Source organism: Phyllopteryx taeniolatus, chromosome 6 (assembly GCF_024500385.1).
Source record: "Phyllopteryx taeniolatus isolate TA_2022b chromosome 6, UOR_Ptae_1.2, whole genome shotgun sequence".
In the NCBI taxonomy this organism is placed as follows: domain Eukaryota; kingdom Metazoa; phylum Chordata; class Actinopteri; order Syngnathiformes; family Syngnathidae; genus Phyllopteryx; species Phyllopteryx taeniolatus.
Window position 1 is genome coordinate 6,324,845 of NC_084507.1, and position 15,016 is coordinate 6,339,860.

General features: G+C 43.7%; 1 protein-coding gene across 2 annotated transcripts; it reads right to left on the reverse strand.

The window, feature by feature from the left end:
• Window positions 1-5,136: 5,136 nt before the first annotated feature.
• On the reverse strand, window positions 5,137-5,759 carry LOC133480088 (hepcidin-like). 2 transcript variants are annotated; one of them, XM_061777762.1, is made up of 3 exons: window positions 5,620-5,759; window positions 5,485-5,535; window positions 5,137-5,374 (listed from the first exon to the last, which is right to left on the reverse strand). In XM_061777762.1, exons 1-3 carry the CDS (start codon window positions 5,695-5,697, stop codon window positions 5,279-5,281), a joined length of 225 nt encoding a protein of 74 aa, XP_061633746.1. In that variant the 5' UTR covers window positions 5,698-5,759; the 3' UTR covers window positions 5,137-5,278. The 2 variants fall into 2 exon arrangements, with proteins under 2 accessions (XP_061633746.1, XP_061633745.1); XM_061777761.1 differs by having other exon boundaries at window positions 5,611-5,753.
• Window positions 5,760-15,016: the final 9,257 nt, after the last annotated feature.

Consider the following 15,016-nt stretch of genomic DNA (forward strand, 5'->3'; position numbering starts at 1 on the left):
CTGATCAACATAATGAAATAATAGGAAAATTTAAAACAAGGGTACTACAGGTCATCTATTTCAAAAAAGTAATTCTGCTGTGTAGTATTAGAAATGACATTTTCACTTGTCTCCATAAACCTGCAATCCAAAACTATTTTTTGTTTAAAAAGAGTCATTTTCACCCAAGACAGTACTAGAGGAGATGATGGAATTCTGATTAAGCCTGTCAGCTCCTCTAACATCTTGGTGTATTTTTCAAAATGTGATTTAAAAAAATAATAATAATTTGTGTCTACCATATACATTCCCGTGCTGACCCAGTTCGTGGGACACCACAAATGACATTGTGGAAATGACAGCATGGAAATGAAGCATTTTACCGAGCAATATGGGTGGAGCGCGGTTGTAAAAAGCTCACTAAAAATATTATTTTGCGTTTCTGTGACATAAAATAATCAGACAATAATTACTGTGTAAATGAAAACAAAAATAAAAATTGCCGCAAAAAAAAAAAAAAAAAACGCTTACCTCTTTTCGAAGAGCGCTTTGGCTGCCAACAGCTGTATGGGCGGTCACGTATGCTGAGCAACAATCCTCTCGTCCCAATGTTTTTATTGCTTTTATTAATCTTTATCTCATTTCTTGTGTGTGTAAGTTAACTTGCAAGTGACCCATCGATGTGGTTTGAACTTTTATCCACTTGATAATAAATGAGCATCGTAATGCTGCTGCCTTTCTCTCTGCCTCCTTCCTTCCTTATCTGCCTACGGACATCAATCGCCGTTGACATACAGCTGAGATCCGGAGATGTGACATGAAAAGCAGGAGAAGACGAAAGGAGCTTCGGACGCACTGGCAAAAATGTCCTGCATGTCTTGTTGTCAAGCGTCAAGTGACACCCTCCCAATCCCCCCCACCCCCGCTCCCCCCGCACATTGAGTGATTGATGCTGCACATACATTATTGTCCCAGATCACATTTATTAAACCATAAAAATAAGGATAATAAAAGAAGAATAAGAAGTGGGTTGCTACATGAACAGGAGGAGAGTGTGATACAGTATTTTAAGAGTTATTTGAATGGCTGCTAAGAGGTACACACGTATACCCTCCACGTACATTTTGGCCACAAGCTTTGCTTTTTTTATCCACAGGTACATTATAAATATAGTTAAATATTGGTGTAAAACACAATAATATGTATACTTTATAATGTAAACATGTTTAATGTTTTAGGGGGAACCCGGAAAATGTATGTAATGTAGTTGCAAATGTAAATATAAATGATATAACTCTAATCCTGAACAAAAAGATACTGTAAAGGCTTCTTTATACTCGCGCGGGCAGCAACCGCGCTGACGTCACTGCGGCTATCCCGCACGCAGCCTGCCTTTATACGCGAGCGCAACCCACGCACCAAGTTTTGAAAATGTACTGCTGTTCTCCTCCGAGTCGGGGGTGTCGCTATGGCTGGTATTGGCTAGGTCGCCACAGGGTGGAGTTTTCTCTGCATTTTTTGGCCATTTCCTGTAGCAGTTTTTACTTACCTTTCCGTAACAAGGAACAAAGCAACAACAATGGTGACCGTGGAACAGTGTCTGCTAGAACAAATGGACCTAGATGACCAGATCATACGTTTAATTATGCTGCAAAATCAATCAAGAAGGCGGCGGCGTAGATGGTATGTAGAACCAAGGGGCACGTGACTAAAATGGACCAATCACGAGAGATGGTCTCCGCGGCATTCTATGCGCAGCAACAATTTTTGTTTTAAGTTTACATGTTTTAAAATGATCTCACAATATTCCAAAGACTAACAAAAAGATACTGTACTTTTCCATGAAGCAACTGGGCACATATGGGTGAAGGACTCTTCTACAATTACCAAACAGCAATGCTCTCAGTTACAGTAATGTTTATTCTTATGTTTTTACTTTTAATAAATAATGGTCAGCTAAAATAGGCAATCATAATTTCTACTGATCTTGAGGAATTCTCCTCTTTCAGATGACTTGAATGTGTAAAGTGTACTGGTGTTTGTAGTTTCTATTCACTGGGAACTTGTTGACTCATTGCTGTTACCAATGTTTTCAAAGTTCTAGCTTGCAACACTCAACAAACATTCCAACATTATGATGTGTTCTTCAGTGTGGGAATTTCCTCCCAAAAAAATAAATAAATAAAAATTAAAAAAAGTGATTTGAGTATTCTCTTCTTTCCTTTCTTACGCATTTGATTCTCATGACTTAGTTTTTACATTGAATGCCCTGTCTGATGACTTGTTACAATTTCTTTCAAAAAGCTTGTTAGTATTGTATAACAGCATTATAAACTGCTTAAGTTGTTGCGATAGACTATTTACTGTGTAGTTCATGCATTTGTCTGATTACCACAAATCAAGTAAGGTACTGTATGAAATACAGTGCTGTTTTTATTGAGGTTTGTTTGTTAGTCAGCAGGGTTATGCAAAACCTTACTATTGCCCCTTTTCCATTGTACCAGTTCTAGCATCAACCAGCCTGGTTCCGCCCTGTGTGGTAGCTTTTCCATTACACTTTTTTGAGGCCAGTGGTGACAATGGCACCGTTCCTCAGAACCTCTTCTGACCTGGTTCTAAAACGCAGGCTGAGGAGGGCCATGACGTGACTGTCATCTGATTGGCTGACAGGTAGAGGCATTTCTTTAAGTGCTTTGACTTGTCCCTTTTACAGTCATGGCGTCTAAAGGCTGCTGCTCACTGACCGATGTCTCCAAACCGAACTGAACTGTCACGCAGTGTGCGTGGTTTGGCGACTGTTTTCATGAGTGGCCGATAAGTCTGCCAATGGTTTTGCTGTGATTCAAAATTTTAAAAGCCGTCTTAACATCGCAGCTTACAGCCAATCAAAACACAGATAAGCTTTCCGTCACGGGGAAAACATGTTTCCGGGTTTCGTGATCCGCGCCACCTTAAGCCATATGAATAGTATATGAAGCATCAAATATTGTGTTTTACATCAATACTTAACTATATTCATAATGTATAATGTGCCTGTGGATGAAAAAGCGAAGCTTGTGACCTGAATGTACGTGAACGGATGAATGGAGCCAACGGGCCTGCTTTCAAATATCTACACTCTCGCTTTTATTCTTGCCAACACCCTCTCTCTTAAGCAACCTGCTTCATCCTGAACTATTAATCTATCTTTTTATGGTTTAAGGAATGTGATAAACTACAGGATACTGAATACACAGCATCAAACGCCTATACAGGCTTGCTGGGTAGCCACTTGTGAATCGCTCATGTGCGGCGTTGGGGCGGCAACCCTACACGATGGTCTGGTCCAGTCGGGTTCGACCACGTCACGCAGTGTGCGGCACACTTGTAGAAGTTTTAGTTCCGTGGTCAACTTTGTCCACATTGGCAGATGATGAAATACAGCGAGAGATGGAAGGTGTGACAAGAAATGAGCGCGTCACCTTCTTCTTGATCCCCCCTTAATCTCTCCCACTTCTGATTGGTGCCTGTTGTAATGGAGAAGCAACAGAGGCCAGGCCAGGCCATTCTGGAACTAGTACTCACTAAAAAATGCTGGTTCGAACTTGTAACTCAACTGTTGGTTTGGCATAGCTGGGTCAGCGGTTTGGTCAATTTGAACTAACATTGGATCAAAATTAGAGCGAACTAGTAACCCATCTGTTGGGTAAGAGATGCCCTGCCCACAACACAACACAAAATGCATTTATTTCACAACCCAGCTATTGGTATAAGGTGATGGTTCTGAGATTGATCAACTGCATTGGGTTACAGGTACACCACCATTGGTTTGACAATACCCGCCTTCTTGAAGTCGCCAGTTTTGTTTGATTGCATTTATTTCATTCAGCTGTGATTTGGAGCCAAGTGGAACAGTAAGTACAAAAGTCATATTAATATAAGACAATACATTTATTATTTGTGGAAAAGTTCAATACAAATAGCTGGCAACCAATTCAGGGTGTAACCCGCCTCTTGCCCAAAGTCAGCTGGGGTAGGCTCCAGCAACACCGCGATCCAAGTGGGGATAAGCGGTTTTTAAAATGGATGGATGGATGGGTGGATATTAGTAATGCTCACTAGAAAACACTTTTCCAGAAGAAACAGTTTGGGCTGGTTATGTATGATGCATCAATGTGGGACTATGTGGGGAAAACAGTAGGAATAATCATTAATTTGTATTTATTATGTTTTAGACCACTTTTTGTTTCACATTTAACCAATACAACGGCAAGATCAAATTCTACCCAACAGCAGTGTCACATTTGACCCAATGGCGGGGTCAAAGTCGACCCAACAGCAGAGTCACATACGACCCAAGGGCAGGGTCGCGTTCGACCCATTTTTGGGTAGACAGCCCCAACCTAACACCTAGGGTCAAACCCCCTAACCCAGAACTGCTGGTCTAAAATAATCACTCGTTGGTCCAACTTTAGGAATGCATTGCGTTACTCAAATAACCCATTTTGGGTTGTTTTTGACCCAGCCATTTTTAGAGTGTAATAATGTCTTGCGTTATTCCCCACAAACCAAAACGTAGCAGGCTTATGAACATACTGTACGGCCAAACCATTCATCCATTCTTTGTACCGCTTATCCTCACCAGGCTCATGGGCATGCTGGGCCTCTCCCAGCTTACTCAGGGCGAGAGGCGCCCAGGGTACACCCTGAAATGGTCGCCAGCCAATTGCAGGGCAGATATAAACACTCAGGTTCACACCTAACGGCAAGTTAGTGTCCTCAGTTAACCTCGCATGCATGTTTTTTGGATGTGGGAGGAAACCGTAGTACCCGGAGAAAACCCACGCAGGCACGGGGAGAACATGCATACTCCACACAGGCGAGGCCAGATTTGAACCCGGGTCCTCAGAACAGTGAGGCAGATGTGCTAACCAGTCGTTCACCGTGCCGCACCGGATGGACAAACCAACAAGCAAAATTACAACAACCCAGTATATATTTTTTTAAAATATACTTTATAAATTGCTGTTTGAGTTACGATTCAAGCATCACTCCTGTCCCACAAACAAAAAGGTATTTAGCATCCTCTCTTTATCATACGTTATGATTTGCAATTTAATACATTAAATTAATTAAATAAATACATTAATCAACAAAACAACATCAAACTTACAAAAGTAAAATTAAAGTAGTTATTTATTGATTGTACAATTACATATATTTACCATCTTATGTGAATAATGCAACAAAATCTATTTCTTTTAAATTGAGCCAAAATAAAGCCTGTATTCTCATTTCATGTTGGTTGGTGCAGAGCTGCTCAGAACCTGCAGCAAACTTCACAGACTCCGCGTTTGCAGCAGCCACAGCAGAAGCGACACTTGACGCTACGCTTGTGTCTGTTGGTATACGACATCTGTGTGACAAAAGAAAACAAACATGATCACGGTGTTCCACTCTAGCATAATCATGTTTTTGCACAAACTAACAGGTTACAGAAAAAACTATCCAAGTTAGTTCACAGACCTTCCAGGACTCCTCAAATTTCTCGTTGGTCATCACCTCCAGTTCTTGTGTCTGTTCATGATTTAAGCATGTTCACAGTAAGAATCTATACATCGAAACCGTTATGTTCATCAAGTTATGACTCACTACACTGACTGGGATGCCTGAGTTCTCCTGAAGACAAATAAAGACCAACATAATGGCCACTGCAAGTGCAATATTGAGAATCTTCATTTTTGACTGTTTCAAGTTGGTCTACTGCAAGAGCAAAGCAAGATGACTTTTCCTGATCCTGTTGATTGTGTCGGACGAGTTATCAAATACACTGCTATTTATATTCACTTTAACCCCTGTTGCTTCATTCCCGGGTCAATGTGCTAACCAGACATCCAGAAAAGAGGTACACCAGAGGTTATTTGATGAAGGACTGTACTAAAGGTGGTGCTGTTTATTCTCACTTTGGCCTATGTTGCTTCGTCACAACTTCAATGTACTCGTATAGGCTGAATGAAAGATTACAGTGCTCTTTGTCTGATGATGGGAATTATACTGTTCTAGAAATAGCTGACCAGATATGACATATTGTGATTTCCTAGTAATGCTATGAAAGTGTTCATTTGCATGAACACTTGAAGAGATTTATAGAAATAAAGTGTTGCACATTGTTTTCTACCTAGTTGAATCAATACGTCAATACGTGTTTCCGACCTTTATTGAATAAAGGCACCCAATTTTACAGAAGACAAATCTCATTTAACACCAGACACATACATTAAAATTATGATTTGCCTCACAAATGGACTTACCTAGTGTGAAATTTGGGCCTGTCTAATTGAACACCAAGCACGTATGTTCAGACAGTATGTTCGCAGAATGCCATGACTTACTGGGTTGTATGAAAGGCAACAGGAGGATACACAGGTTTAGTGTACCTTCTACCATCTAATGGAAGTAACATTTGATTGTCCTGCCTTTGGCAAAGCCTGGAAAAGCATTTCAAATGAATAATGCAACAGTCTGGTGAAGTCAATGGGTCGCAGACTTGATACAGTTATTGCAAGTAAGGGTTATGCCACCAAATATTAAATGTTATTCTCTTTAAGTTAATTTAATCATGTCTGTTCCGGTATTTTTGCTCACTTAAAAAGTGGGTGGCTTCAAACAAAAGGTGCTCTGTCCTAAGTTATGCTAGATGTAAATACCATGCTTATGCCTGTAAACTAGCTGTATAATAGAGCTAATTGTGCAGTGCTCTGAAAGTGCCAAATAAATCCTTGACTGAGTAAAATCCAGACAACCAGCAACGGTGTCGGTCGACCTACTCTATCCTTGCAATGTCCTGTTTTTCTTGAAAAATCCATCTTTTTTTTTTAATATATTATATAACGTTGGGCGGCACGGTGGCCGACTGGTTAGAGCGTCAGCCTCACAGTTCTGAGGACCGGGTTCAATCCCCGGCCCCGCCTGTGTGGAGTTTGCATTTTCTCCCCGTGCCTGCGTGGGTTTTCTCCGGGCACTCCGGTTTCCTCCCACATCCCAAAAACATGCATTAATTGGAGACTCTAAATTGCCCGTAGGCATGACTGTGAGTGCGAATGGTTGTTTGTTTCGATTGGCTGGCAACCAGTTCAGGGGTGTACCCCGCCTCCTGCCCGATGACAGCTGGGATAGGCTCCAGCACGCCCGCGACCCTAGTAAGGAGAAGCGGCTCAGAAGATGGATGGATGGATATAATGTTGGTCACCAAGTCAATTTCTCCTCCTGTTCCGTCGGCCATTTTGGGCAGCTTCTGCTCTAATCAACCAATCGAGGACGGCCAAATGACGAAATCACTCAGGGCCTTCTCTAGGTAGCCCTGTTTATTGAAACAAACCTGATTGGTTGAAAAAAATAAAATAAACAGCCATTGCCATTGTGTCTACTGTATGTGGCACGAGCCAGCATTTACAACATTGAAGACCCTGGGCAGATTATATTGACATGGCAACACCTAGAAGCTTGAGTCTGATTGGACCCCCCCCCCCAAAAAAAAATTCATCCACACACAACTGGAAGCTGGGCAGCAAAGACAAACACAATGAAATGAAGATAGAAAACTGTTGGAAATCAAAATAATACATATCATATATATATATATATATATATATATATATATATATATATAATTATATATATTTTATATATATTATAATAAATATGAACAAGAATTAATTAATAATGTAATGAAGTTGTAAATGTAGGTCGATAGTGTTTAGTCCAGCAGAGAAGCCTCTGGAGGCCTTCACTGAACACCACGAGTACGAGAGCTTTGAGTTCAGCAATCCGTCATCAAAGCATGACCAGAGTTTCTTGTTTGTTTCTTTTTATGATGTAGCATATTTGTAATATACGGGTGACAATAGTATTGATCACTAAAACTTTTCAATATGATGATTCTATTTAGGGATGCACAATAACTATCAGTACCAATAATATTGGATATTGGGCAAAAATGACATTGCACTGATCGGTCTGTTAATGAAAAAACTGGACCGGCAACAAGTGCCACCTCATTCAATGTCGCGCTGGTTGCCAATTACTGCTGTTGCATTGGCTTGTGATAGTCATGGATATTTTGACCAAAATTCTTTGCCTACGACACTAAAAATAGTCGATAACCATTGTAAATTAGCATATGATCAGAAGGACTTGCTGAAATTGCGATCATCTCGTGACTTGGAGTTCGTAACTACAGAGGTGGAACCAAGTCATGGCTTTGCAAGTCACAAGTCTCAAGTCTTTACCCTCAGGTTCCGAGTTAAGTCCCAAGTCGAGATAGGCAAATCCCGAGTCAAGACCCAAGGCAAGACAAGCAAGTTCTCAGTCAAATTGCAAGTCCTACACTTTGAGTTTCGAGTCCTTTCCAGTCATTTTAACAACAAATAATATTAATAATACTACAACCCCAATTCCAATGAAGTTGGGAGGTTGTGTTAAACAGGACAGGTGGCAAAAAAGACTGAGAAAGTTGAGGAATGCTCATCAAACACCTGTTTGAAACCTCCCACAGGTGAACAGGCTAATTGGGAACAGATGGGTGCCATGATTGGGTATAAAAGGAGCTTCTCTGAATTGCCGCCTCTCGCCCGAAGATAGTTGTTATAGGCTCCAGCACGCCTGCAACCCTAGTGAGGAGAAGCGTCTAAGAAAATGGATGGATGGATGGATGGATATTATAATGTATGGCATCTGATTTAAAAACAGTGACAAAGTCCAAATGCTTTTGAGCACAAGTAAGGTGGGTTTTTTTTTTAATTAAAATTTGGCAGGCTTTAAGAAAATTTTTGGGCCTCTTTATTGGGTTAATGATACACAGTATGTGCCAAATGTTTAATATTTGTTTCAGTTAAATTTTTGCGAACAGACCCTGAGTCTTTATGTAAGATATTTAATTTATTATTCTGAATTACAATGTCAATGTTCAATGTTCTTTAAAATTGAAAGTTAATTGATCTTAAAAAAGATGTACTTTAAATTATTATGCTCTATAATATCATTATATCAGTGGCATAAAATAAAACAATGATACTATTGTTTATCATTATAGTTTTTGGGAAAATATATCGTCCTAAAAAATTTGCGATCGTGGCAGGCTGAAACATAATATATTGAGAGAGAGCAAGAGCAATGGATAACACGAAAATATTGTACCAATTGTTCAAATAAAAATTTGCAATATAGCAGGACCGCGAAGCAACAACCGTCACATAGTGGAGGATTACTGTATCTGTACTCCATGATGATAAATTGCAGGGAATCATTGTTCCAGGGCTGGGACCCATTTTTCCAGACGTGCATCCGAGGACTCTCTCTCTCTCTCTCTCTCTCTCTCTCTCTCTCTCTCTCTCTCTCTCTCTCTCTCTCTCTCTCTCTCTCTCTCTCTCTCTCTCTCTCTCTCTATATATATATATATATATATATATATATATATATATATACACACACACAGGCGGCACGGTGGCCGACTGGCTAGAGCGTCAGCCTCACAGTTCTGAGGTGCGGGGTTCAATCCCCGTCCCCGCCTGTGTGGAGTTTGCATGTTCTCCCCGTGCCTGCGTGGGTTTTCTCCGGGCACTCCGGTTTCCTCCCACATCCCAAAAACATGCATTAATTGGAGACTCTAAATTGCCCGTAGGCATGACTGTGAGTGCGAATGGTTGTTTGTTTCGATGTGCCCTGCGATTGGCTGGCAACCAGTTCAGGGTGTACCCCGCCTCCTGCCCGATGACAGCTGGGATAGGCTCCAGCACGCCCGCGACCCTAGTGAGGAGAAGCGGCTCAGAAAATGGATGGATGGATGGATATTCACACACACACACACGTTTCAGGGGCTCTATTCATATTTGCCCGATGGTGCATAAGTCTGTATTTTACGTGCCTGACTAGGCAAGATACGCGGATTCTCCAGTAATGACTTCTGAAACACCCAACTGGTTTGCGCGTAACGGCTTGAGAGGCTAGACTCATTGAAGCCTGCAGGAGGGTAGAATTCCCGGAATGTGGAGTTTTTCTGAGACATGTCAATGCCATTGAAATCCATCTGGGAAATATGTCGTACTTTAAATGTGAAATAACACCCGTGGAGATATCTGGAAATTAAGGCGTTCTTCCCCAGTGAGATGTGGACACCTACTAAGGAGAAGCATGTTTTTGTATTCTGTAATCCCTGTTGAATACTTATTGTGCAATATTTGTAATCCACATTTGGTGGGGGGCTGGCCTCCACAGAATGCCGCCCTGGACGGCTGCCCATATCACCCATATCAGAAACCACCCCTGTACGGCCCATAATGCTCAGCCATGCCACACTACTCCAACAGTTGTATATCACCCTTGCTTTTTGTGAGGCAGATGTCACTACATTAGTGGTCCGACATGCTGCTGTTTGTTGACATGCTGTTGTGGTCACTTACCATCAAGTTCGTGGCGCAGCAAGGTGTTAACTGAAGTTGACAAAATGAAAAACAGTGATATGTGGGATTGTGTAAAATAGTTCATTTCTTCACAGATGTCACATGACCCTCTTTCCTATTTATTGACTAGGTTCTATACTATTTATGTTTCACTTTTGAATGCACTCCCATACATATAAATACTGAATTTGGAGTATAGTATTTAGTCTTCGCAACTTTTTTTTCCAATTTATTGCTACATATTTTACTTTGTTAAAATGTTTTTAAATGACTTTTCCATAGTCGAACACAACAAACATGCAACAGTATTGTCAGCATCAATATTTTTACTTGCAACAATGTTGGGGTGTGACGGAATATGTTGCAATATTCATTCATTCATTCATTTTCTTCCGCTTACCCGAGGTCGAGTCGCAGGGGCAGTAGCTTTAGCAGGAAAGCCCAGACTTTCCTCTCCCCAGCCACATCCTCCAGCTCTTCCGAAGGGATCCTCAGATGTTCCCAGCCAAGCCAAGAGATGTAGTCTCTCCAGTCTGTCCTGGGTCGTCCCCGGTGTCTCCTCCTGGTGGGACGTGCCCGGAACACCACCAGGGAGTCGTCCAGGAGGCATCGTAAACAGATGCCCGAGCCACCTCATCTGGCTCTTCTCAATGCGGAGGAGCAGCGGCTCTACTCTGAGCTACTCCCGGATAACCGAGCTTCTCACCCTATCTCTAAGGGAGAGCCAGGACACCCTGCGGAGGAAACTCATTTCGGTCGCTTGTATCCGGGATCTTGTTCTTTCGACCCACAGCTCGTAACCAATTTTAAGGGTAGGAACATAGGTCGACCGGTAAATAGAGAGCTTCGCCTTTCGGTTTAGCTTCTTCTTCACCACAACGGACTGATACAAAGTCCGCATCACTGCAGACACTGCACCGATCCGCCTGTGGATCTCCCGTTCCATTCTTTCCTCACTCGTGAACAAGACCCCAAGATATTTGAACTCCTTCACTTGGGGCAGGATCTCATCCCCGATCTGGAGAGGGCACACCACTCTTTTCCGACTGAGAACCATGGTCTCAGATTTGGAGGTGCTAATTTTCATCCCAGCCGCTTCACACCCGGCTCCAAACCTCTCCAGTGAGAGTTGGAGATCATGGCTTGATGAAGCCAACAGAACCACATCATCTGCAAAAAGCAGAGATGCAATACTGAGGCCACCAAACCGGACCCCCTCTAGGCCTTGGCTTTGCCTAGAAATTCTGTCCATAAAAGTTATGAACAGAATTGGTGACAAAGGGCAGACTCGGCGGAGTCCAACACCGGAAACGAGACTTACTGCCGGCAATGCAGACCAAACTCTGACACCGGTCGTACAGGGACCGAACAGCCCGTATCAGTTGCAAGATGGCGCCTACCAGTGTGGTCGCCTCGGTAACGCGCTCTCTAGTATTGTTTTTGTTTTTGTGTTTTTCGTCCGTCTTTGGAGACCTTACACGACTCACTTACACAAGGGGAGACCTGCTAACCATCAAGGAGGCTACTCCAGACTTTCTGTCACCAACTTTCGCAAATCCGCTTAGTTTTTTCCCCCGAGTTACTCACCAGAGCGGCGTCCGCGGTTTTCGGCGCATGGAGACGGAAGCGGCACCACAGAGGGAAGCGAGCCGGCATTCAGGTGAAACTCCGCAAGAGAGGACACAGATTGGCGTTCCCGTCGATCCACCTCGCGAATGTACGCTCCCTACCCAACAAAATAGACGAGCTTCATCTTCTGTTAAAGACCAGTAAAGACTTCGGACGTTCCGCGACCATGTGCTTCACGGAGACCTGGCTTTGCGACGCTGTACCCGATGGCGCCGTTATGCTTCCCGGTTTCCACATTCATCGAGCGGACCGCGACATGGAATCATCGGGGAAAACAAAGGGCGGCGGGATATGCCTCTATAGCAACGAAAAATGGTGTACGGACGTCATGGTGCTCAGCACACACTGCAGCCCGCATTTGGAGTCGCTATTTTTAAACTGTAAACCATTCTACTCGCCACGTGAGTTCGCATCATTCATCCTGACTGCAGCCTACATCCCGCCTCAAGCTAACACGAACGCCGCACTGCTAACGCTCGCCGAACAAGTCAATGAAATTGAAAAAAAACACCCGGACTCACCCCTCATTATTCTCGGGGACTTTAACAAAGCTAAACTCAACCACAAACTCCCTAAATACAAGCAGCACATCGACTGTCCTACCAGGGAAAATAATACTTTAGACCACTGCTACACTACGGTAAAAAACGCATACCGTGCTATTCCTCGTGCAGCTCTGGGCTCGTCTGATCACTGCTTAATTCACTTAATACCTACGTACAGGCAAGAACTTAAATGCGCGAAGCCTACAGTGAAAACAGTGAAAAAGTGGACCAATGAAGCCAAGATGGAACTTCAAAGCTGTTTAGACTGCACAGACTGGAGTGTCTTTGAAAATTCAGCTGGCAGCCTGGATGAATATACGGACACTGTCACATCCTATATCAGTTTCTGTGAAGAGGTTTGTGTACCAACAAAATCTTTTCGCACATTCAACAACAACAAGCCGTGGTTCACTGCTAAACTTAAGCAGCTTCGCCAAGCTAAGGAGGACCCATATCAGAGCGGGGACAGGACCCTGTATAATCGAGCTAGAAACCAGCTGACTAAAGAAATTAACATTGCAAAAAGAAACTGTGCAGCAAAGTTGGAAAAACAGTTTAGCGCAAACGACTCTAAATCAGTCTGGCATGCATTCCAATCGCTGACTAATTACAAGCGACGATCCCCCCAAGCTGAGAACAATAGCACACTAGCCAACGACTTGAATACCTTCTACTGCAGATTTGAAAAGGACACTTTCACACCACACACCCACCCGGCCGTACCCGCGACCACAATCACACCTCTGACTTCTGCGTTAACCATTCATGAACAGGATGTGAGACGCATCTTCAAACAACAAAAGATTAACAAAGCGGCAGGCCCGGACCATGTGTCCCCATCCTGCCTCAAAGTCTGCGCGGACCAGCTCGCTCCAATATTCACTCAGATCTTCAATAGATCTCTGGAACTGTGCGAAGTTCCATCCTGTTTCAAACGCTCCACCATCATTCCAGTCACTGTCACTTTGACATCTGTGGTCATGAAGTCCTTTGAACGTCTCGTGCTGGACCACCTCAAGAGTGTCACAGGTCGCCTGCTGGAACCCCTGCAGTTTGCCTACCAAGCAAACAGGTCTGCGGATGATGCAGTCAACATGGGACTGCACTTCATCCTAGAACACCTCGACAGTGCAGGGACCTACGCGAGGATCCTGTTTGTGGACTTCAGCTCAGCGTTCAACACCATCATCCCTGAACTCCTTTCATCCAAGCTTCTCCAGCTCAGCGTCTCACCTGCCATCTGCCAGTGGATTTACAGCTTTCTGACGGGCAGGACACAGCAGGTCAGGCTGGGGGAGGCCACCTCATCCACACGCAGCATCAGCACTGGGGCGCCCCAAGGTTGTGTCCTCTCTCCGCTACTCTTCTCTCTCTACACGAACGACTGCACCTCAGCGAACCCGACTGTCAAACTCCTGAAGTTTGCAGATGACACCACTGTCATCGGCCTCATCAAGGACGGTGACGAGTCTGCATATCGACAGGAAGTGGAGCGGCTGGAGCTGTGGTGCGGCTGACACAACCTGGAGCTGTACACGCTCAAGACTGTAGAGATGATCGTGGACTTCAGGAGGCATCCTTCGCCACAGCTGCCCCTCACATTGTCCAGCCGCCTTGTGTCAACCGTCGAGACCTTCAAGTTCCTGGGAATTACAATCTCTCAGGACCTGAAGTGGGCGACTAACATCAACTCCGTCCTCAAAAAGGCCCAGCAGAGGATGTACTTCCTGCGGCTTCTGAGAAAGCACGGCCTGCCACCGAAGCTGCTGAGACAGTTCTACACAGCGGTAGTCGAATCAGTCCTGTGTTCTTCCATCACAGTCTGGTTTGGTGCTGCTACAAAAAAGGACAAACTCCGACTGCAACGGACAATCAAAACTGCTGAAAGGATTGTCGGTGCCCCCCTACACAACATTGAGGACTTGCACGCTGCCAGAACTAAGACAAGGGCGTGCAAAATCCTCTCGGACCCTCCGCACCCCGGTCACCAGCTCTTCCAGCTCCTTCCCTCAGGTAGGCGCTACCGATCAATGCAAACTAGAACTATTAGACATTCCAACAGCTTCTTCCCTCTTGCGATCAACTTCTTAAACACCTAACCTATAATTCCATTTCAACAAGCTGGCAATTTTTTTGACTTGAGTTCATTGTCACATTTCTGTGGGGCCAATTATGTATTACTCGTGCACTCACTGTAGTTGTCTCGCCATGCTGCACTATTTGCATATACTGGCCACTCATGCCAGAGTAGCATCTGCTCCATTGGCACACTGATTGAAGAGTATCTGTAACATTTGCACAACCAACATTGTCCCAGATTATCGCACTACTCGTCACTTTAAACCGCATACACTCCTTGAAGTCTCAGCGCCCCTTTCACAATGGTCATTGCACCGGTCTATTGCAATATTAGTCATTCGAACTGCT